The sequence below is a fragment of the Triplophysa rosa genome, linkage group LG20 (genome assembly GCF_024868665.1).
Source record: "Triplophysa rosa linkage group LG20, Trosa_1v2, whole genome shotgun sequence".
Taxonomy (NCBI): Eukaryota; Metazoa; Chordata; class Actinopteri; order Cypriniformes; family Nemacheilidae; genus Triplophysa; species Triplophysa rosa.
Window position 1 is genome coordinate 6,129,980 of NC_079909.1, and position 21,815 is coordinate 6,151,794.

Below are 21,815 nucleotides of genomic sequence, written 5' to 3' on the forward strand. Positions count from 1 at the left end.
TAAAACAAAATCAGATAAATTAATATAAAGACAAATAAAATATAAAGTAATGTGTCATATTATAACCAAACACAGAACGAAAGTTAACTTCAGGCCAGGGGGGTGCGTCTGATGAAACTGTCTCTAACGTTATTACAAAGTTCATAATTTAACATGGATAAATTTACCACATTTCTTACCAGACACAGTTTTTTCAACTAGATTTCTACCTTTTTTACAAGTTCTTGACATATGCGCAACTTTGGCATATTTAACTTCATTTCCCAGCGTGCACCGCGCTCGTTGCACAGCCCCTGCCAGGTCGCCCCGTTGCTCGCGTCAGTGTTGCGCAGATTCGGTTTGAACCGAAAGCGTAGTGTGACCTTCCCGGGCGGCGGAGACCGGCAGGAGACCGAGCGAGCGGACCCATGTCAGCACTCCCGTCCACGACCCTCGCCACGGAGATGAACAGCAACTTAGCTGGAGATGAAATCGGGTAAGAGACGCGCGTTATTCCCACAGTGTTCGGTTATAACGCAGCCGTCCCGCTCCAGCGGAGAGAGATGCGCAGCGGGCCGCCCGGTGTACAGCGGGTACCGGACAACCAGCCCGCCGGGATCCCCGCTCACATCCGAAACTCGCTCAGTGTGATGAGCAGAGTGACATCGACACGATCGCGGCTTATTTAAACCGAAAAACAGTTTTAATAACGAAAGAGAAAGATGTTTGTATAAAAACAGATGAGCTGTCAAAGCTGTCAGACTGGTCGCGTGCATGGATCTCTTCACGCATTAAGTTTCTCAAATCAAACTGCAGCTTTCCGTCACTGTCTTTTTTGACGTTTTAAGTTTTGTCATCAAACTTAGTCGCCTTCTTAAATATTTATAGTCATACTAGGAAAGTGTTTATGCAGAGGATTAGTCTGGGTTAGACGTGCGGTTATAACCGGTTAACCAGCAGCTCGTGGATGGATTGGGAGCAGGTTGGATTCGTTGTGACAGATTACCGGGTGTATATCCTGACCCGTTAGACCGCACAGATCACACTCAAGTGCCAAGGGCAAATGTGTATTTCCTCCTTCACCTTGACTCGTGTTCTCTTCTGAATGGGCACAAATGGAACGTGACATTCCCTCATCTTTGTGTTGCAGGAAGCTGTTTGTGGGTGGATTAGACTGGAGCACCACCCAGGGTGAGTGAAAACTGTCATGTTTACGCACGTTTACACTCGTTTTATACGTTACCATTATAGTTATATAGTTGCTCTGTAGCTTACTCATAAATAATACAAGTCTAAAGTGTTTTGTCTCACTTGGTAGGAACTCATAAAATGTGTACATGAAATGCTCACTTTGGATAAAAGCGTCTGCCAAATACATACGTGTGATGTATGTTTCATGAAAAGCCGCCTTGTTTGCCTTTTTTAGTGAATATGGCATATGAGTGTACTCTGTAGTATTTTGAGTGTAGAAACCTCTAGTGCAAGTGATAGAAATCAGATAACGTCTAGCTTGTGTAAAATACTTTGAGTAAATCAATTGAAAATAGGATCAAAATAATAACTGCGTTTTTAATGTTAAAGCTTTGCTACAAGCAGAGCAACATTATAATGTTTTAAAAACGTATTTCTTAAGACCATCTGCTTTTATTGCTACAAAACTACAATTAAATGTCTGAAGGTGTGTGCTCAGCTGGGTTAATAATGGCAAATTTTTGTTCCCGATAGACTCTGTAGTGGAACTGATATAGTGAGCGTTGTGTGGTTTTAATAAGGCGCTTGTAAAATCTGCATGGTAATGCATTAAAGGTTTGTTACTGAGAGCAGCATTGAGCTGTTATGTTGAATCTGCTTGTGAGGCTCTATAGAACAATTATGTCTTTTTTTGTTTTGTCAGAGACTTTACGAAACTACTTTTCTCAGTACGGAGAGGTTGTGGATTGTGTGATAATGAAAGACAAAAGCACAAATCAGTCCAGGGGCTTCGGCTTTGTGAAGTTTAAAGACCCCAACTGCGTACGGACCGTCCTGGACACTAAACCTCATAACCTGGATGGTAGAAATGTAAGAAGCGGTTGTCTTCACAAAATTAAAATGTATAATATTTTGCTTGCGGTTTTACTTTCTAACACAAGTTAAATGCTTTTCTCTTTATTTGTGCAGATTGACCCAAAGCCATGTACACCTAGAGGCATGCAGCCCGAAAAGACTCGGGCAAGAGATGGCTGGGTAAGAATTTAAGAATGTGAAACCACACGCTGTTTGTTTTTTAAATGTCTGGCAGAATTTATGAATTCTGTGGAAACTTGGTTCAATGTGTTAAACGGATCTTAATATTCAACAAACAAGCAAGGGGTGGGTGTTGTGTCGACCTTTGTGAATGACTGAGGTCTCAATGCTCCAGAATAAAATTGCACCGGTGTTGTGCGGGTGAAATTAAGACGAATTATTTGTAAAACAAAAAAAAATCTTTGTCTAACCCTTGCTAAAATGTGCTCTGTTTTGTGTGTTTTAGAAAGGAAGCAAAAGCGAGAGCAATAAATCTAAGAAGATATTTGTGGGAGGAATTCCTCATAATTGCGGAGAAGCTGAACTCAGGGATTATTTCAACAGATTTGGAGTGGTGAGGTGGACACAGATGCAGAAATGTATTGTTTGTCTTTAATTGGACCATTTTGAGTCCTGTAAAGCCACATAATTATACAGATAAAATTACATACATTTTGTGTAATGATGTCAGAGGATGCACAGAATGAGCATCAATAGTTCAAACGTCTGAGAGAAAAGTCTAGTGAAAATACTTTTATTTTGTATGTTTGTAATTTAATGCAATGTATTATAAGCATAACAACCTGAGTGTAAAAATAGAATCTAAAAAGTGGAATGCGTTCAAGATTGCGTTCAAATTTGTGCAAAATGGATTTGCTTATTTGTTTATTTTATTATGAAAAGAAAACCCTCATTTGATTTTTGTTCATTTACATGCAAAAAATATGACAATTTGTGCTTAAAAGGTCTTCAAGTTAAATTGGATTTGAAATCACAGGTTTTAATTTTGCTGTCAAATTTTTGAACCCCACCATATATAACATGTTACATCATTTCATCTGTTTCGCCCTTCACGTGTCCTGTTCTCCCTTTTGAAGGTCACAGAGGTGGTCATGATCTATGACGCTGAGAAACAAAGGCCTCGAGGTAAACCACATATTCAGATTTGCTCCCATTCGGTCCCTCTCAAGTCACACGCATGACAAACTATTCCAACCCAAAGAGAAGAGAACATGCGTCTCTTTCATGTGTGTGTACTTGTGATGCTGGCTTTGGTGTCTCGACACTCACATGGTGGCAAGGCAAATCAGCAGCATCCACGACGCGCAGACATTTGCATCGAACACGCAGCTCGTCTCAGCTTCTCGCGCATCTGCTGGTGACTTGAAGCTTTTCGGTGCAGCGTTACGCAGCATGTCTGCCACTTTTCAGATGCCATCTGACTGTAGCCATGATCCAGTTCAGCTGTCTAAAGCTCATCGATATTACTGAAGGATTAAAAAGAAATGGCATTTTCTTTTCAAATCATTTTCTATACAGTACATTTGCTCAAAGTATGTCCTTTCATTGACCTTAGTCAGGTTAGATGCCATTTAATGTGTAATGCGTGTTTGAAAACAAGGCTGTTATATTGTCATGTTCTGCCAATGAACGGGTTCTCAAAATGACACGCTGCCTAAAACAATAAGCATTTGAAACGATTGGACGAAACATCTATCCTGACCAAGGTCTTCAAGAATGGTGCTGTCTGTGTACACAGCTGTTCCCCCTGCTTTTACTATTCAAACGAGTGTGCTTTTCATTTCACTCTTTTTCTGGATCTGTGGAATAGTTTGCCATGTGAACATTTACCTTTTAAATCACTGAAATTAATTTATTAACCTTAAGGCATCCATAAGTTTCTTTTATAATGAACGTTTTGCATTTGATTGATCTACAAAATTAATGTTTAATATAGAATATTAAGTAAGACCTTTCTATCTTTCTTCTAATGTCCCTGTTTTCTGTGTCAAGTGTTTGAATGCATTAACATTTTTCCTGAGATATGTCTGTTCTTTCCTGTAGGATACAGTACAGATAGTGGCACCACACAGATTAAGGCCTGGTGTGAAACACACTCACGCCTGTTTCTCTGGTGTAAACGCAGTTAATGCTTCAATCTGTGGCCATGACCTCTCACAGTTCTGTTCTCTCATTTACTGTGTTTAGGGGTTCGGCATGTTCCCAATGTTTGCCTTTTACCTTTCCTAAATGTGTTTTGTCAGTTTACGAATTAGTTCACAGTATTCAATTAATTAAATTAATAAAAAATGTATATTTAATTTAAGGGACAAATGAAATAATACTTCTTGATGTTTGGTTAGGGAAAACATAGCTGTAGATTTTTTATATTAGCATAGATTTTTATAGTAGTGTATAGAGGTGCTTGATATTGCAGAAAAATGTGATGTGCAGTAATTTGCATATGCGATACGATTATGCTTAGTTTTTTTTATTAACTTAAAAATATATATTTTTATTATTGTGCGATTCGGTAATGCTTAAAGTTTGTAAAATTAATTTTAATTATTTTTTTCTTTGTAATTATAATGCAATACGATAAAGCTTAGAGTTTGTCAAATTACTTTACTTTTTTGTAATTATTTTGCAGTATGCGTTAAGATAAAGTTTGTAAAATTCATTTAAATTGTTTTATTTTTGTAATTATCATGTAATACGCAATACGTTAAAGTTTGTAAAATTATTCTGTTTTTTTAGTAATTATGCAATAGCCTACGTGATAAAATAAGGCTTAAAGTTGTTTGTAAAATTAATTTAAATCATTTTATTTTTGTAATTATTATGCAATACGCAATATTTTAAAGCTTGAAGTTTGTCAAAATTAATTAAAATTGTTCTGTTTTTATAGTTATGCGATTATACACGACACGGTAATGCTTAAAGTTTGTAAAATTAATGGAAATTCATTTAAATTTTTCTAAAAAATGTAGCCGTCTAACCAAAAAATTACTTTGAATAACATTTGTAGTATTAAAATCATTTAATTACTGTAAACCATTGCAATATGCACATTTGCAAAATATTGATCATTTCAATACATCTTGCAGCCTTAGTATTGTACGTTTTGAATGTACATGGCTACAGTTGAAAAACAGACAAGCTATAGATGTGTTCTTGCTGTCGAAAACCCGCTCTCAATGGCTTCACGTATGTAGGACATCAAATAGATTTTTAAAAGCCTCTATAACCGGCAACTTTCTTTAATGAAACCAGGCCTGATGATGAAGGGCAGGTTGGGTATATTTAGTCTTCTTGTAGACAGATGGTTCTGCTCCAGATAGCGTACGAATTCTCAGATCCCTTCGTTCTCAAAGGACGCACGATCGGAATCAGGTTAGATCCCAAAGTGGAGGTTCTCGCAGCCCAGTTCTGCCACAGTTATCTGATCAGACAGAAACTAGTTCATACTGGTGGTTCTGGTGCAGCTAAACTCGGCCGCTGCTGCGTCTTATCGCGCGAGTGACCTTGGAAACCAGCTCCGCTTCAACAACCCACTTGAGTGGTGCTTTAATATTCCTCCTCCACGACCCCTGCATACGTGGGTGCACGCTGTCGCTTTCCGATTCTCCGTCACAGAGTCCTGCGAAATGCATTTAGGAGCAGATCTCAGGAATCCAGCATTAACTGGAGTTACACCACACGAGAAACCGGGCTGAATGAAATGTTTCACAGATTTCCTTATATCCTCGTGGTGCTTACAATGTTACTCCGTTAAAAACCTGTAGTTGTAAAGATCATTGTTATGCATTGATAATTGTGGTTGCTGTTCGCATTGTTGTGTAAGATTGGGGTGGTGAATCAAGTGAGGTTCGGATGAACTAGATGTAAAGACAAAATTTAATTTAGCGAATAACAAAGAGCCATAAACTCTGGTCAGGGTATCATTGAGGTTACACAATCCGCCCTGAGTTATCGAATGCCTACTACGGCGGTTAATGATTAAATACGAGAAATAAAGCATACGAGATCTGACTTTCGTCCCTTTCCCGGTCACACGGGCCGTGATGTCATCCGAACCTCAGGAACCCCCCACCCCACCCCTCTTTTGTTCTTCTAGCTGTTCTGTCCCAACACCCTACTGCTCTATTGACTTTTGGTCGTTGGCTAGGTTTTGGATTTATTACTTTCGAGGCCGAGCAATCAGTGGACCAGGCTGTCAACATGCATTTTCACGACATCATGGGCAAAAAAGTGTGTAGTTGTAGTTTTATTTCCCCCTAAAACAGAAACCAAAGCTTGGGCGACGGAACGTTAGAGTAAACGTGGTGTTATTTATTCAATGACATTCAACATGCATGAGGGAGCCGGGGAAAGATTTCTCTGCCAATGTGGGGCACGTTTACAAGACGTTGCGTTAAATGCTCTTTTGTAAATTCTGGAAGATAATTTGAGTCATTTTGTCAGACTGTAGACTGATGGCTTTGTCGCCCAAGGCTTGGTTCATTTGTACCGTTTCTCTGGGTGCAGTAATGCCGTATGAATAAAATTAAATAATTCAATTAAAAAAATAGTAGTATGATTTTGTTTTATTGTTGGATTATAAAGGATTGCAATACAAGATTATATCAGCACCTAAAGAACCGGTCACATTCCTTTTTTTTTTCTTTTTTCTTGTATTCAGGTTATTCATTTCTGTCAGGTCACTATTTGAGTTCAGTGTTATCCCAGAAGGCAAACAGAAATCTCAATTAAGTGACCCCAGTGTTAGAGTCTCCATACTGTGTCTGTTAGACTCCGAAGGGTCTTTGGGTGGGTGGCAAACGTCTCTGCAGCGTGAGATTATTGTCTGATACCTGTGTCCAGTTTGTAAGTCTGTTTGGCGGGATAGTGCGAGACCGAACAAGGCGTGTTATCTCACCTCACCAGCTAGACTCGGTAATAATATCAGTCGCAACATGACTCGTACGAGGTTGACCTGCATTCTGAAAACGCAAGCTCACAGTTCACACGCGTTTTGACTTATAGGCCATTTAATACAATACGTCAAGCGCTTTTTTGCTCAGTCCCAGAATGCAAAGCGACTCATGCAAAACCGTCCCTGCATCTAGTCTCCCGGGGCGTTTTCTCGTGCTGTCATGACTGTTCATTTAAAGTGAAAAAAAAACACTTCCAACAAGTTTGCAGAACACCTCCGCAGTTTCTGCCCTACATTGGGACTCGGGTTTGCGCTCTTGAAGAAATCAGGTGCTATCGCTACCTGCGCTATTGTTCTTCACATGACTTTATTGCAGAGGGACTAGAGGGGGCGGGGCTATACGTTATAAAATTAGAAACTGGAGCATATCATACTGTGGACCAAATCCCAGCTCTGCCGTCGGAGGCGTCCCATCACTCTGAGCGGTGATGCCCGTGGGAGCCGCGTTGCCGAATCGGGGTTCGCAGACCACTCGCTCAAACTGATACCTAATTAGGTCGACTGTGAGAGGAGGAGAGACACGGAAAGGGAGTCGTTACATTTATACTCCTTTCCGACGGAAAAATATCGTCCCTCACTCACTTGATGCAAGGTGACCTCAATAACTCACCCCCTTTAGAGTCTCGCCTCTATTTCTGGATCTCTATTTTAACAGAGTAAAACTACCCTATGTGTGTTAAACTGTTTTTCTAGGTTGATGTAGAATTTCATTGGTCTAATTGGATAATGAGATAATTTGTTTTGATTAAGACAAATAATAAAGTATTAAGATTAAACACTTAACTCGACATGGTACAGACATGACTGATACATCAAATTGTGGGGCATGTTGAGGAGAGGTGTGCTATTAGCAAGATAATTATAATTTACTACAATTCTTTAAATGTTTATTGAAAACAAATATAACAAAAAATATCAGGTTAAATATTATTTTAAAAATAAGAACACACCAAAATTGCATGCTTCCTCATTCTGTGCATTGCAAACATACTGTAGATGAACAAAAAATAAGTAATAACTAGAGATGCACCGATATCTGATTATTCAGATTACATTGATATTTCTTAACCTTCTGAATGTTATTCATTTATACAATGACCATTAATATTGAACATCAAACTGGTGATGTTTCTGATCATTTTCTATATACAGAGCACAAATTCATTGCATTTTCCTATCCTCTTTTGATTGACAGGATATATCGACCGATACCGATTATTGGCCGATGGTGCATTTCTAGTAATAACTAACAATATTTACAAAACAAGAGAGAGAAAATGAAACAAAACTAAACAAAAATGAAAAATGTTGGTCAACTGAAAATAAGTTTAAGCTGAGGCACTAAAATTATTAACTGAAACAAAATGAACTCAAATAAAAAGCGACATTGAAATTAACAAATAAATAGTAACGTGAGGAACGCATGTAATGAAATGGCTGAAAATTAAACTAAAATGAACATAAAAACAAATAATGTCAAAATAAAAGCTAATTTTAAATATTAATAAATCTACAGCACTGAAAACAAAACTATTACGATTATTTTGCTATTACATTGTTTGCGGTTGTGGATGATCAGACATTTTTTCTCGACAAAAGTTCATATATGACACAGTATGAAGATTCATTTGTATTTGATCTCCATTTTAATATTTGCATGTTAATGATTTGATACAGTTAGATTATCATACATTTAAACATCATTGACCCTTATATTTCTATTGTCGGATCTAAACTGAGATTCTTAAGCATTAGCCAGGGGAAGGTAAGTCTTCATTTTCTATCAGCAGTTTATAACTACGTAAAAGAGCTGAGATATAAGACATATACACATTGACAGTGTTTCTCAGGTACATCTGTGGTAATGTAAAATATCTTCATATATATTACAAATATACTAATATAATGAATCTCAAAATGATTTTGCATGGAAAATGGAAGGCATTTTCTTAAACCTAAACGCCACTTTTCATACGCAAGTACCTGAGAAACATTGGTTAAAAAAGTCTCAAATAGAAGAAGTCTATCTGGACTTCAGTCTTGTATTTGGCCTAAGTAAGACTATCTGTTTTGAGGCGAGGGCTAAAGTTTCTGATTGGTGAGTGTGGGGAAAGAAGGCAGTGTGTTCATTCTCCTCTCGCTAGTTACGACCTCTCGTCCTTTGTGCAGGTTGAAGTCAAGAAGGCGGAGCCTCGGGACAGCAAAGCTCCCGCCCCTGGTCAGCTGGGAGCCAATCAGTGGGGGCCCCGAGCCATCTTAAGCACAGCCAATGGCTGGGCAGCACAACCTGCTCCGAGCTGGCAGCAGAGCTACGGGCCTCAGGGTGAGTGACACCACGGGCCAAGACGCAGCGGGAGCACAACCTGAAAAATGACACCCAGAGCCAACTGGTGTCGGTCACGCTCGGCTTTAGGTCTGGCTGCACCGTTCGCACCATCTGGCTTAAACCACACTGGGTTTGTACATTGCACGGGGGGGCGATGTTTTCATGCGGAGCTTGACCAAAATAAGACTGTCGCACCTGGCATGAATACAGAAATGCTGCAGACTTTAATCGAATGGAGTCTGGCTCAGCTTTTGTTTGGCACACAATACGGATGCAAATATAAGTTCTTATGTAGTTTCACAGTCTGGTGGTTGCGAGTTAAAAAGTGTTTTTTCTTTCAGGTGTTTGGGTGTCTACAGGTCAGCCACTTGGTATGTTTTTTGATATTATAGTTGGTTTAGACACTATATTTGAATTATATTTTACTGTACTGGTATTTTATAGTTTGATATGGGAAGGCCTATTCGCAACAATTCTGAACCCAATCTTTTGCACGAAATACAAACATAAATGATATTTAAAATGAAATTATTATTTCACTCTTTGGTCAAATGAGAATCATATGATCCATACACAAATTGTTGGTTCAACTTGAAAAAATAAGTTACTTGGTTGCCTTAAAAGTTTGAGTTAATTCAACTTAAAACATATTAGTTTGCATTAAATTCATTGCGTTAACTAATATTTTTAGGTTGAACCAACAAAAAACAAATATTTTTTACAGTGTAGTTCTTTTACAAATCGTTATTTATTGAGGTTTTTTTTAATCACCAGTTTATTAAATTGTCCAAATGTTTTTTTTAAGCAAAAATATTTGTTGTATGAAAAACCGTCCACAAATGTTTTGTCCGTGTCTTAACTTGGTGTGACTTGGCCTTAACTCACGGCTGAATTTTGACTTAAAAACCCCATCTGTGTCTTAGCTGGGTATGGACCATCTTTACCTGCCGGCCGAGTGGCATCCGCGCAGCCTCCCTCTCCCTTTAATGCATTTATAGTCGCAGCACCACCTACAGGGGGATTCGGGGCACCTCAGGGATACCCCCAACAGGGCTTTAGCACACAACCTCAGTTTGGTATGTGAAACATTTCCTCCTTCATTGTTTCAGAAATGAGTTTGTTAAACATCTTTGTGGATTAGATTATGTAATTCAGAATAGAGACCTTGTGTATGCGACATCTGCTGTCACACCTAATAACAGTTCAACCCTGTCATTGTAACTTTAAAAAAAACTTGGTTTTGGTCCCAAACCTTTACAAAGACATTTCACCCAAAACTTTAAATTCTGTCATCATTTATTCACCCTCACGTCATTCAAAACCTTTGTATGACCCTTTCTTGTGTGAAACACAAAAGATATTTTCAGAAATGTTTCAGTGGTTTTGTGGCCATATAATGGAAGTCAATTGGGGTCAATGTTGTTTGGTTACCAACATTCTTCAGAATATCTTCTTTTGTGTTCCGCAGAAGAAATAAAATCATACAGGTTTGGAATGAGTAAATGATGACGGAATTTGACCTATAAACAAAGACCCCAATATATTGGCACCTATAGACCTGCAACACTCACAATGAATCAGTATCCTACATCCAAACTGAAAATATATTGTAATGGTTTATTATATGTTTTATGTTTGTATTCACACAGCATATAGTTTTGGCACACCGCAAGGTGACCAGTTCATAGCACAAGGAATGCCACCCCCTCCCGCCACACCAGGGGCAGGACCCCTGGCTTATGCTCCGGCAACGACTCCCTCTCAGGACCTGAGCAAAGCCGCCCCAGCACAGCCGGAATTCTCCTACAGCCAATATGGTAAGAAGTCACTGAAACGCAGCACCAAATCACTGCAGATGTGCTGTCGTCCATCACAGGGGTTCTGCTTTGTGTTCGCACGGCTGAACGGCCATGATGACATCACATACACACGCCTCCACATAGACCCTCACTCGATTAAACTTCAAGACGTCTAGATTTGGTCGTGCGGTCTGTGGAGGTTTGTTCAGCGTATGTGTGAATTAGATCATCCTGTACTTGCAATGCTGCTTTACCAGACAACGCTTCTGACTAACACAAGTGCACTTTAAAGGGTTTTCATCCCATTGATATGATGTGTTAAAATGAGGTTTCAGTATGGGGCAGGGGCAGATGGGAATGTGTAGAATCACACTGCATGTGAGAATTTTTCATAGGTAAACTGACTTCAGAACTTTGCCAAGTATAAGATATATGGCGAAGGTCTTTGACTGCAGGTGCCGACACAGTGCAGACGAAATGTAGAGCATCCATTAGTCTATAGGAAATAGAAACGTCTCTACAGAAATGGATTGAGTCCTTTAAGGGTCGGCAGGAACAGCCAGAACCAGGAGGCCAGCAAGATGTAGGACATAGTAACTGTAATATTTATACCAGCCTCACAATGATATCAGTTTACAATCTTGTTCTTTGAATGTGGCTTGGTGTTATAGTCTGATAAATTGAGAATAGCTTCCCATTTAAAGGGACAGTTCACCCAAAAATGAAAATTCTGTCATCATTCTCTTATCATTTCAAACTTGTATGGCTTTGTTCTGCACAACACAAAAGAAGATATTTTGAAGAATGTTGTTAACCGGCACCCATTCACTTGCAAGTTGGTTTTGTGTGTATACTATAGAAGTGAATGGGGACCAATACTGTTCAGTTACCAACATTCTTCAAAATATCTTCTTGTGTGTTCTGTGGAAGAAAGAAGGTCATACAGGTTTGAACTGACAAGAGGGTGATGACAGAAATGTCTTTTTTGGGTGAACTATCCCTTTAATTTAGCATAAACTATTTATGAAAGGTCATTCTTTTTTTAATTCGTGTTTTGTGCATGACATATGTCTGGACGCCAGGGCGGGTCTATGTGAATTGCCCAATGGCCAGACTTCCAACAATCAAATCAGTTCCTAAATAATGAAATCAAGTCCCGCCCTACATTTTTTTTTTCACATTTCAGAAGTTTGTACACTCAGATTATACATCACAATATGAAAAAAGCACCATCTTCTGTTTCATGTCACCTTAAAACTGAGCCTCTCGGTTAAAACCTCACTAAAGAATGAATTATTTTTATTATTTATTTGCATTGGTTGTTCCAAGCACGTGGCAATTCACTTTCAATGTTTTTTTCAACCCCAGACATTTACATTAATTAAAGAGAAAGAAGTTTTACATATATCATAAAAATAATGTAATTTAACACTAGACCTCGAACATTGGTAACAAAAACATTATAGTAGTGTTAAATATTTTGCCCTGAGGTCTCATTTGTGCATATTTCATTAGATTTCTGTGTCGAGGGAAAGATTTTCTGGAAAACCAAAAAGTTATTCTAAGCCATATCAGACCAAGCCACGTTCATTGGACAAAACGCAGATTATTATTAACAAGTAACAAACACAAACGATTCATTTTTTATGACATCAGACAAGTTTAATTGATGTGTCTGGGGTTAAACTAGTCTCCATTTTTTTATAATTGAGCTGCCTTACAGTTGTTCAGGACAGACAGTCCTGAGTGTGCGTGTGGTTTTTCAGAATAAGAGTCAAGGGGTACGGGTGGGCGGTCTTATGAAGCAGACGCATCAGCCGCTGTTTGTCCCGCCACCGCTTCGCTTCCATCCATCAGCCTGCCAAACGCACTCATTCAGCAGCAGCATTAGCAGCTCAGGGCCGATCCATCCACCTGTTCTGCTCATGAGCTCTGAGAGCAAGAGAGAGGGCAGCATTCACCTGGGTAGGAGCTGTAAGATAGTCGTTAAGTCAGACTCTCTCTGGGTCGAGTCAACCTGGTCTCCTCATCTCCCCGCTAGGCTTGGGTAACTATCCTCAGGACCCCTCTGCCTACGGACCAACGCGTCCTTCTCACACTTATGTACAGGAAGAGCAGGGTTATAGCGCAGGTAGGTGAGCAACTGCATTTTATCACCACTCAACCCAATAGAGTTAACGTCAAGAGCCCGTCGACACATGAGGCATCTCAGTTCTGTTTCTGTCATGCATCCCAAAGTCAAGTCCATGCGCAATATGCATGTGTCGTATATGTGCATATGTTTGAGGCATATCTCTTCAGTTTTACACCTGATATACTAAAATACAGCTACGTGGCGATCTATGATCTTGGATTTGAAACCTGATGTTTTGTAGCTGTAGTTTACTATATGAACAAAACTGATGGTTTTAAGTTTTGTCACTGCATTGCTTTGCTGCCAGAAGGATGATCTAATTTTGTCTCGGCTTTTCTGGGTTTTCTGTAGATTTGATCCCCCTCATGCGGTGTGTGAGAATCACACCTGAATAAATCTCGGCAGATCTGGTGAAAGTTTGACTTCAGTACTGTCTGTTTGTTTAACTTGATCCATTCTGTTCATTTGTGCTCATGTAATGTAACCTTCAACTCTTGTTTTTTCAAATGAACTTTGTCCTTAAGATTGTATTTCTGCTTTAGTTTTTTCTGCACATTTGTATTTTTTTTACTTGATCCAGAATGCTTTGAATGTTTCATTTAGGGCTGTCAAACGATTCATCGTGTTTAATCGTATCTAGAATAAACGTTTGTGTTTACATAATATATGTCTGTGTAGTGTGCATATTCATTTTGTATTTATAAACACGTACATGTTTAGAAAATGTATTTATTTCGATTTACCCATCATTTCAATGATATATGAATGTATGTGTACAGTATGTGTTTATAATACAAACTGATGTAAACACAAACTTTTATTCTGGATGCGGTTAATCGCGATTAATTGTTTGACAGCCCTAGTTTCATTATCTGTCTGTCATCAACTCATTTTTCATGATTTGGTTCTTTTTGTTAAAGAGTCTCTTTTTGTTTGTAGATTCAGATACTTTGGCCACATACACACTGCAAAGTTTTGGAAGTGGGAACCACATTCAATTTGTGAGTGAATCCCTTCAATTACCGTTCTGTGTGTGTATGGAATACAGTAGTCACTCTCACTTTCTGACTTTGTGAATGTTAACTAGAAACACGAATGCCTGGAGTTTAACCTGTTTGGTGTGTCTGTTTGATAAGTACTTGTAATATTCGCATCTTGAAATGAATAATAATGTCAATTCTGTTAATTAGTGCATCTTGGAAATTATAAGTAGTATTAGCAGCATGATTTGTTTGTCTTTTTTTTTGTGACTTTTTAAACAGCATGTTTTCTCTGGTCTGTAATGGGTGGGTGGCCCCGAGGCAACAGGGCTGTTCTGTGGTGGAGAAAGTTTCAGCAACATGAACAGGTTGTTCTTACTTTCAACATTTTAATGAACGTCTGGTTGTCATTACAGAATTTCATTAGGGAGTTTGGTTGTTTATAAATAAATAACCAAATTCTGTGGGTACAAAAAGGGATTAAGCGCTCAGGAAAGGAGTGACAACTGTATTGTGCAGTGTGCATGTGGCCTTTGTCTGGAAATGTAAAAAGGGATAGTTTGCCCAAAAATAAAACTTCTGTTTACCTTTAAGTCAGTCAAAACCCGTATATGAGTCTGTGGAACACAAAAGAAGATATTTTGAGAAATGTCTCAGTGGTTTTGTGTTCATACAATGGAGGTCAGTGTTGTTTGGTTACCAATACCAACATTCTTCAAAATATCTTCTTTTGTGTTCTGTAGAAGAAAGAAAGTCATGCAGGTTTGGAATGACAAGAGGGTGATTAAATGAAGCAAATTTCGATTTTCGGGTATGCCATAAACCAAATTTTAAACAAAAATTCTGCGGGGTGATGTGCGGTGCCCAGAAAGCCTAGTCTTAAACTAAACACATTGATACTTTCATTACCCTTCCCAGAGGTTTAAAATGCTTTTTTCATGTCTGTTGAGACAGGTTATGGGCAGGACCTGAGTGCTTTTGGTCATAGCTTTGCAGATCCCAGCCAGCAAACTGCCTCATACGCCGCAGCCCCCTCCGCACCCTCGTCGGGAGGCCAACCGGCAGCTGGCAGCTTTGGACGAGGACAGAACCACAATGTACAGGGCTTCCACCCCTATCGACGCTAAGCTGCTCTAGACCCCCCCCCAATGCAATACACATCGTCAGGGATTCAGATGTTTCCACCTTAAATTGGACTGGATTTTGGGATTGTCTTTTTGAACATTGCAATTAAAAAAGGGTTTTATTGTGTGTGTGACAGGGGCTCTACTCCGATAACAGGAGACCACAGTACTCTTCTATATTTTGTAGTAGGACTGAACTACTGATGTATTTAGCAATAGATTTTTATTGTCTGGTCAAACATCAGCACAGAACAGAGGCACCAGACATCACTGACAGGGTCTCCCAATTATTCAGCTTTAATTCTATTAGTGGGGAAATGTTTTTATTTTCAATTTGTGACTTTTGTTTACTCTATGAGCCTTTTATCATTTTATTTATGTTTGGAAATAGTTGACAAATGTGTATTATACACCTAAACTGTGCAATTTTTTAAAGAATTTTGTACTAATATATGTGCGCTTTTCTTGTTTTGTTTTTTTTTATTTATGGATGTAGACTTCCCTCAGGTGGCTGTTGGTGCACTTTGCACTTACGCAAAAAAAAATAACTTGAAAAAAATGAGAGTTTATTTGAAATAAATGATTTAAAGAAACTGAAGGTTGTGGTTTGTGTTTTCAAGTATTAAATTTGAACAGTTGCCGCCATTGCAGCCCTTTCAAATAAACAGATGACCACACTTTTAATCGTTTGTATACTTTCAAAGACAATAATTAACATAAATGAATAAGTAAGGAATAATTGACGACGGGCCGTTCAATTATCGAAAGTTAATGCACACCCCGAGGTGGTAATGCGGCCACGACGCGAAGCGGAGTGGCCGTTACACCTCGGGTGTGCATTAACTTTCGATAATTGAACGGACCGGAGTCAATTATTCCGCTTATACCACGGTCACAACACCACAAGACGTTGTTCCGATACCACAAGACATTGTTACGATGTTTTATCTCAAGACATTTGTATGGTATTTGTCCCGGAATGCACTTGCTGGTAGGACTAATTTCTTACGCATCTCATCTGAAGACGTTGCTTGAGCAGCATATGCAGTTTTCCGAGATTGAGAGGAAGACAGACAGTGCACGTGCACACGCGTTTGCTTCACTGAGAGTGAAAAGACAAGTATTTATATTTGATTTGTTTTCGTCGTATTTAACACCCCTGTCGTATAAGAAAAGTATTAAGAGAAAAAAGTGACATGGAGGTTTCTGCGCCAGCTGCGGTTCTCGCAGTGGCATAGAAAGCTTCCTGCGTGTTTTATGTCCCGTTTACCCATTCCACAGACGAATTTAAGATGTTGTTGTTGTTGTTATTTTTGTGCTTCGTGTTTTATCTTTAACCCGCTGATTGTGTCATGTAGTTTGCCGTTACCTTTGATACATGCTTTAGTTTTTCGTCTGAACAGTCCTGTACAGTGCTCTCGCCATTGTTGTTCAAATGTTCATGCTGTCCATAAATATTAATAGTTATTTCTTCTCAGACAATGGAATTTGCCTGTCACTTTGTCTGTTGTTATATACATATTCACTGGTGGACAGTAGGCTAAACTTGGCGAAGTGATATGGAGCTGTAATGCGGTCAGCAGACCTGGAACACCTTCATAGGTGTGCGTTTAACTGAAAAATAATGCACACCCGTCGAACGTTCGTCAGCCAATCAGAATGAAGCATTCAACAGCCCCGTGGTATAACATGGAATAAAGTATCCACAATGTAGTACAGTCTTTCATCAGTTTTTACCAAATATGTTTGATTTATTATTTCTTATATCCAGGGAGTGAATTTCAAGGGGAATAGAGTTACCACCTTAAAGAACTTAAACTGTTATCTATAAAATGCACATTTTATATAGTTGACTTCAAAATTATTCATACCCTAGGTAAATATGATCAAAGATGGCTGGTCATTGAGCTTATGGATCTGTTATTTTCAAAAATCACTAAAATCTAACTGTTACAGAATAAGAATTTTAAATGAAATTATGAAATACATGTTTTAAAAATTATTTCTTAATGAGATTCCCATCCCCATTTAAAATTCCTGGTGGCATTTTCTGCATCTGTGGTGGTTTAAAAATATGAAAAATGTCCCCAGCTGGATTCCCCCCAGAGAATCTCTGCAATTTCCACCACTGTTCTTGGGTAATGTGTAACATTCTTTTTTTTTTCAGATTTCAGGTTACAATAATATATAGATGAATAAGGGAATTCTCCTAACTAGTCTCTGAATTATAATGTCATGAAGCTAAATGCTTTATAATTAAAAAAGAAAAAGCTTACCAAACTAAAATACTTAAGGTGAGGAGTGTCCCACAATATTATTCACTGTAAGAATTAGAATTAGAATTTTAAAGTTTTACTTAATTAATATTGCATATAGGAATTTATAGTCTGTTTAATATTTGGGTGTGTGTGTGTGTGTGTGTGTGTGTGTGTGTGTGTGTGTGTGTGTGTGTGTGTGTCTGCGCGTTCGTGTGTGTGTCTATGTCTGTGTGTTAGTACGTGTGCATATTGTGTGTGTGGAGTGTTTTGTATGTAGGTATGTCTGTCTTCTGTGTTTTCACCTTTTTCTTGTTTTTACAGGTATAATTTTAATTGTTTTGCTATAGTCAATATGTCTCATGTACAGCTGCTTTGTAACAATGAAAATTGTAAAAAGCGCTATATAAATAAAGTTGAGTTGTAAAACTTTGCTGTAATTTCGCAGCAGGATTGCCAGTAATTTACTGTAGATTTAATGTACAATTTAGTTTGATATATTTTTCTTTCATAAAACAAGACTAAATATCTTGGGTCACTTTTCTTGTTATGTAAATGTATCATAATTTAAGAAGTTTTACATATTTTTACAGAAAACAAGAGAAAAATGTTTAGGAAGAATGTCATTTTTTTGCAGTGTTGCTGTGCTAATGCCAGTCTCTTGCTCATTTTGAATCTCAAAAGTCAATGTGTTTTGATTTTGATTAAAGTTATGGAAAACAGTACTAATTGGAAAGTATATTAAGTAGTAATAAAATCTACAGTAAGTTACTGGCAAACCTGCAGCAAAACCTACAGCAAGGTTTTACAGTGTTGTTTCATTTGTATTATATTTTTCTTAAAGTGACTGGGAGCTTATGCACTGCTTTTAGCTTTATATCTTATTTATTAATTTGGTCGCAATTTTTCACATATTTAGTTTTAAGCATTATTTCAATTTATAATATTAAAATCGCATAAAATCCATTATAACTTAAATTTTTGTGTCAAATTGATCCCCCTCGCCGCTAGATGGCGACTTACCAAACCCAACGTCATCGAATGACTGAAATCTCGCGATATTACAGCGCCTCCCCCGCGTCTTCCTTTTCCGGGACACTCTCGAGATGGTAGGTTGACATCTTGTTTGCGATTTACTCAAATACAACAATCCACATTAATCTACATTATATATAATGCATGTCAGAGTGTTTATTATGAATCTGACGAGGTTAATTGTTGGTGCATGTTTTCCGGCCATTATTTTTCCTGAGAGATTAATGTTTTTGATGTAATCCTCTATGAAGCATAGCTTCAGTGCCGCTCGATAGAAGAGCGCAATTGATTCTCATGACCCTGTTTATAATCATTTTCTTACGGGCTTGAAATGTCAGAGACTTTATAATAATAACGTTTAGTCATTTATTGGAAATTTAGTAGTAGTGAAACGAGTTCATCGGATAGCTGACTAGCGCTAACGGCGCACCAGAGGCCCGTGAATAAACTCCTGCTTGTCATTGTCACAGGCGGACGTTGAACAGAAGAAGAAGCGCACCTTCAGGAAATTCACCTACAGAGGTGTGGACCTGGACCAGCTGCTGGACATGTCCTAGTGAGTGTCACGAATGTCTCTCTTTCGTAATCGCGGATCAAAGAGAGATCCCGTGAAAAATCTGTCAGTTGTAGCTATGTTGCCATTTTCCTTTGAATGTAATGGGATGGTGATTCACAGCAAGACCTCAAATATGACACATTAATCTAGTCGTGTTGTGATATGTTGTATCTAATTGACTTCCGGTGAAAACATAGTTTATTCTCAACTCCCAGTTGTTCCTCTAGGAAGTCCCATGGGTTCCAGAATTCACATCGAGTACAAAAAACAGCTGCGTCTGTACAGAGCAGAAACAAAACTGCAAGTAAAGCTCAGCGAATGAGACTCGGATCTGCTTAGTCAGCAGAAAATGTTGAAAATGAGCCTATTTGTCAACTTTTGCTATATGTTGAATGCTTTACAAAACCCTAGACCAAGTGAACTGAGAAAACACTTTATCTTGTGTAGAATTCTTTAAAAAATGAAAACGCAACACCGTCGTGAATTGTGTGCTCAATGCATTCCAGTCTCACGCATGAGCAGTGTTCATCTATCACTAGTTCCATCTGCAAAAAAAATGAACACGCAAGCTATTAAACCATAAACAGATCAATATCTGACAGTGTTTGAAAGCATCAGTTTTGAAGGAAGTGATGGCCGTTCAGCAAGAGATCATTGATCATGCTGACGAATCTGCTGTTTGTTCCTCAGCGAGCAGCTGATGCAGCTGTACTGTGCCCGGCAGAGGAGAAGGCTGAACCGTGGCCTCAGGAGAAAGCATCAGTCTTTTCTGAAACGCCTCCGCAAGGCCAAGAAGGAGGCACCACCCATGGAGAAACCTGAGGTGGTGAAAACTCACCTGAGAGACATGGTCATCCTGCCGGAGATGGTTGGCTCTATGGTGGGCGTGTACAACGGCAAGACCTTCAACCAGGTTGAAATCAAGGTGAGCAATTGGCACCCTGATCTCATAAAACACTGTGTAGATTCCCATGAATTAGAACAGTTTTATAATTGTACATTTTGTTTCGTGTCTCTTCAGCCTGAGATGATCGGTCATTACCTTGGAGAATTCTCCATCACATACAAGCCTGTTAAGCACGGTCGTCCTGGTATTGGAGCCACTCACTCTTCCCGCTTCATTCCTCTGAAGTAAAGAGTAATTGAATATGTAAATAAAAGCCTCCAAAGCTACTTCTGTCTTGTCTGCCCTTTTTTTTGTGCTCATCTTTCTTTGCTGTAATGTAAATTATTTACATATTGAACATGGTTATATTGCATAACACAAGACTGTAAAACACAAGTTGCACATTTTAAATTAAGTTTTTCTGTGTGCTTATTTTAATGTAATGTAGTGTTGTCACGATACTGGAATTTCTAACTTCGATTCAATACCTAAAAAAAATCGATATTCGATACCATTTTCGATACCACGGGGAATAAACTGCCATAGCAATAAGGCCCTAATAAGCAATAGCAATATAGGCCTTTTTAATTTTTATTTGAAGTTAAATTGAACAAGACTAGACAATGAGGTATATATTTTTACAGTATTTATTAATTGTTAATCTAATGTTAATTTTACGAATACATTTACTATTTAAAATCAAAGTTGTATTTGTCAGTATTAATGGACCAGACCCTGTTGAAAAAACCAACCGATGCTGGTTTGTGCTGGTTTAAACTGTTCATGTGCTGGTTTAAGATGGTTCTTAGCTGGTTTAAGATCAAACCAGCATCGATCAAAACATACCTTACCCAGCATATGCTGTTTTTTTCAACAGGGGAGCTTACATAAATAGTTGTATTTTTTAACTAACATTTAAAAGAGGTTAATAAATACTTGAACAAATGTATTGCTCATTCATTGTTCGTTAATGTTAGTTAATAGCCTACATTTTTATTTGGCTAAATTGGCTTTTATTCACATAGGCACACACTATAATCATTGATCAGCGCACATATAGACAGAAACGCAAACTTAAACGCAAGAACTGTTGCAGAGACTCCGCACTGGACATCTTTCTAACATTAACAAGGTTTAACCGGAGCGAATGAGACGAGTGGATGAAATCATTGAACAGCGCACATACATAGAGCGCTATGGTAAACACGGAAGTGCAAACGTGTATCACACGTGAGAACTGTTGCGGAGACTTTACTCGCACCAGCATTATTTCAAACATCAAATTAACCGGAGCGAACGAGACGAGTGGATGAAATCATTGATGAGCGCACATAAAGACAGAAACGCGTGCATTAAACATGCGAACTGTTGCGGAGACTCTGTACTAACATAAACAACATATAACCAGGGCGAATGAAACGAGTGGATAAAATTATTGATCAGCGCACATACATGGATCGCGATGGTAAACACGGGAAGCGTAACGAGCGTGCACCACGCCAGATGTGTTACTGAGACTGGCCATCTTTTCTAACATAAACACGATTTAACTGCCCCAAACGAGTCAAGTATGTGAGAGGAGGCGGGGCTCTGTTGTTATGCGTTCACGTGCAGTGTGTGTTAACTCACTGTCGGTAAAGAGAAAGAGAGCGGGAACGCGCAGCTGATATCGATACGTGGGACATGGGTATTGGAACCGTTTCAGATTCTTCAGTATCGA

The 21,815-nt window shown here is 38.6% G+C and overlaps 2 protein-coding genes across 7 annotated transcripts; both read left to right on the plus strand.

Moving 5' to 3' along the window:
- Positions 1-316: 316 nt before the first annotated feature.
- Positions 317-16,018, plus strand: dazap1 (DAZ associated protein 1). Of its 6 annotated transcripts, XM_057361900.1 has the most exons (15): positions 317-475; positions 1,130-1,170; positions 1,874-2,040; positions 2,140-2,205; positions 2,492-2,599; positions 3,123-3,171; positions 6,194-6,276; positions 9,170-9,323; positions 9,668-9,697; positions 10,250-10,402; positions 10,976-11,143; positions 13,167-13,256; positions 14,199-14,260; positions 14,522-14,607; positions 15,194-15,305. In XM_057361900.1, the coding sequence occupies exons 1-14, from the start codon at positions 408-410 to the stop codon at positions 14,540-14,542; spliced, it is 1,260 nt and encodes a 419-aa protein (XP_057217883.1). In that variant the 5' UTR covers positions 317-407; the 3' UTR covers positions 14,543-14,607; positions 15,194-15,305. The 6 variants fall into 6 exon arrangements, with proteins under 6 accessions (XP_057217883.1, XP_057217884.1, XP_057217886.1 ...); XM_057361901.1 differs by lacking the exon at positions 14,522-14,607 and having other exon boundaries at positions 15,194-15,326; XM_057361903.1 differs by lacking the exon at positions 13,167-13,256.
- Positions 16,019-18,691: 2,673 nt separating this feature from the next.
- Positions 18,692-20,382, plus strand: rps15 (ribosomal protein S15). Its single transcript, XM_057362110.1, has 4 exons — positions 18,692-18,727; positions 19,124-19,209; positions 19,900-20,134; positions 20,231-20,382. Exons 1-4 carry the CDS (start codon positions 18,725-18,727, stop codon positions 20,342-20,344), a joined length of 438 nt encoding a protein of 145 aa, XP_057218093.1. The 5' UTR covers positions 18,692-18,724; the 3' UTR covers positions 20,345-20,382.
- Positions 20,383-21,815: the final 1,433 nt, after the last annotated feature.

Coding starts and splice junctions, on each gene's coding strand:
- dazap1 (XM_057361900.1), top strand. CDS start 408: ATGTCAGCACTCCCGTCCACGACCCTCGCCACGGAGATGAACAGCAAC. Junction 2,206..2,491: donor CTCGGGCAAGAGATGGCTGG/GTAAGAATTTAA, acceptor TGTGTGTTTTAG/AAAGGAAGCAAAAGCGAGAG. Junction 13,257..14,198: donor AGAGCAGGGTTATAGCGCAG/GTAGGTGAGCAA, acceptor TTTTGTTTGTAG/ATTCAGATACTTTGGCCACA.
- rps15 (XM_057362110.1), top strand. Junction 19,210..19,899: donor CAGCTGCTGGACATGTCCTA/GTGAGTGTCACG, acceptor TTTGTTCCTCAG/CGAGCAGCTGATGCAGCTGT. Junction 20,135..20,230: donor TCAACCAGGTTGAAATCAAG/GTGAGCAATTGG, acceptor GTGTCTCTTCAG/CCTGAGATGATCGGTCATTA.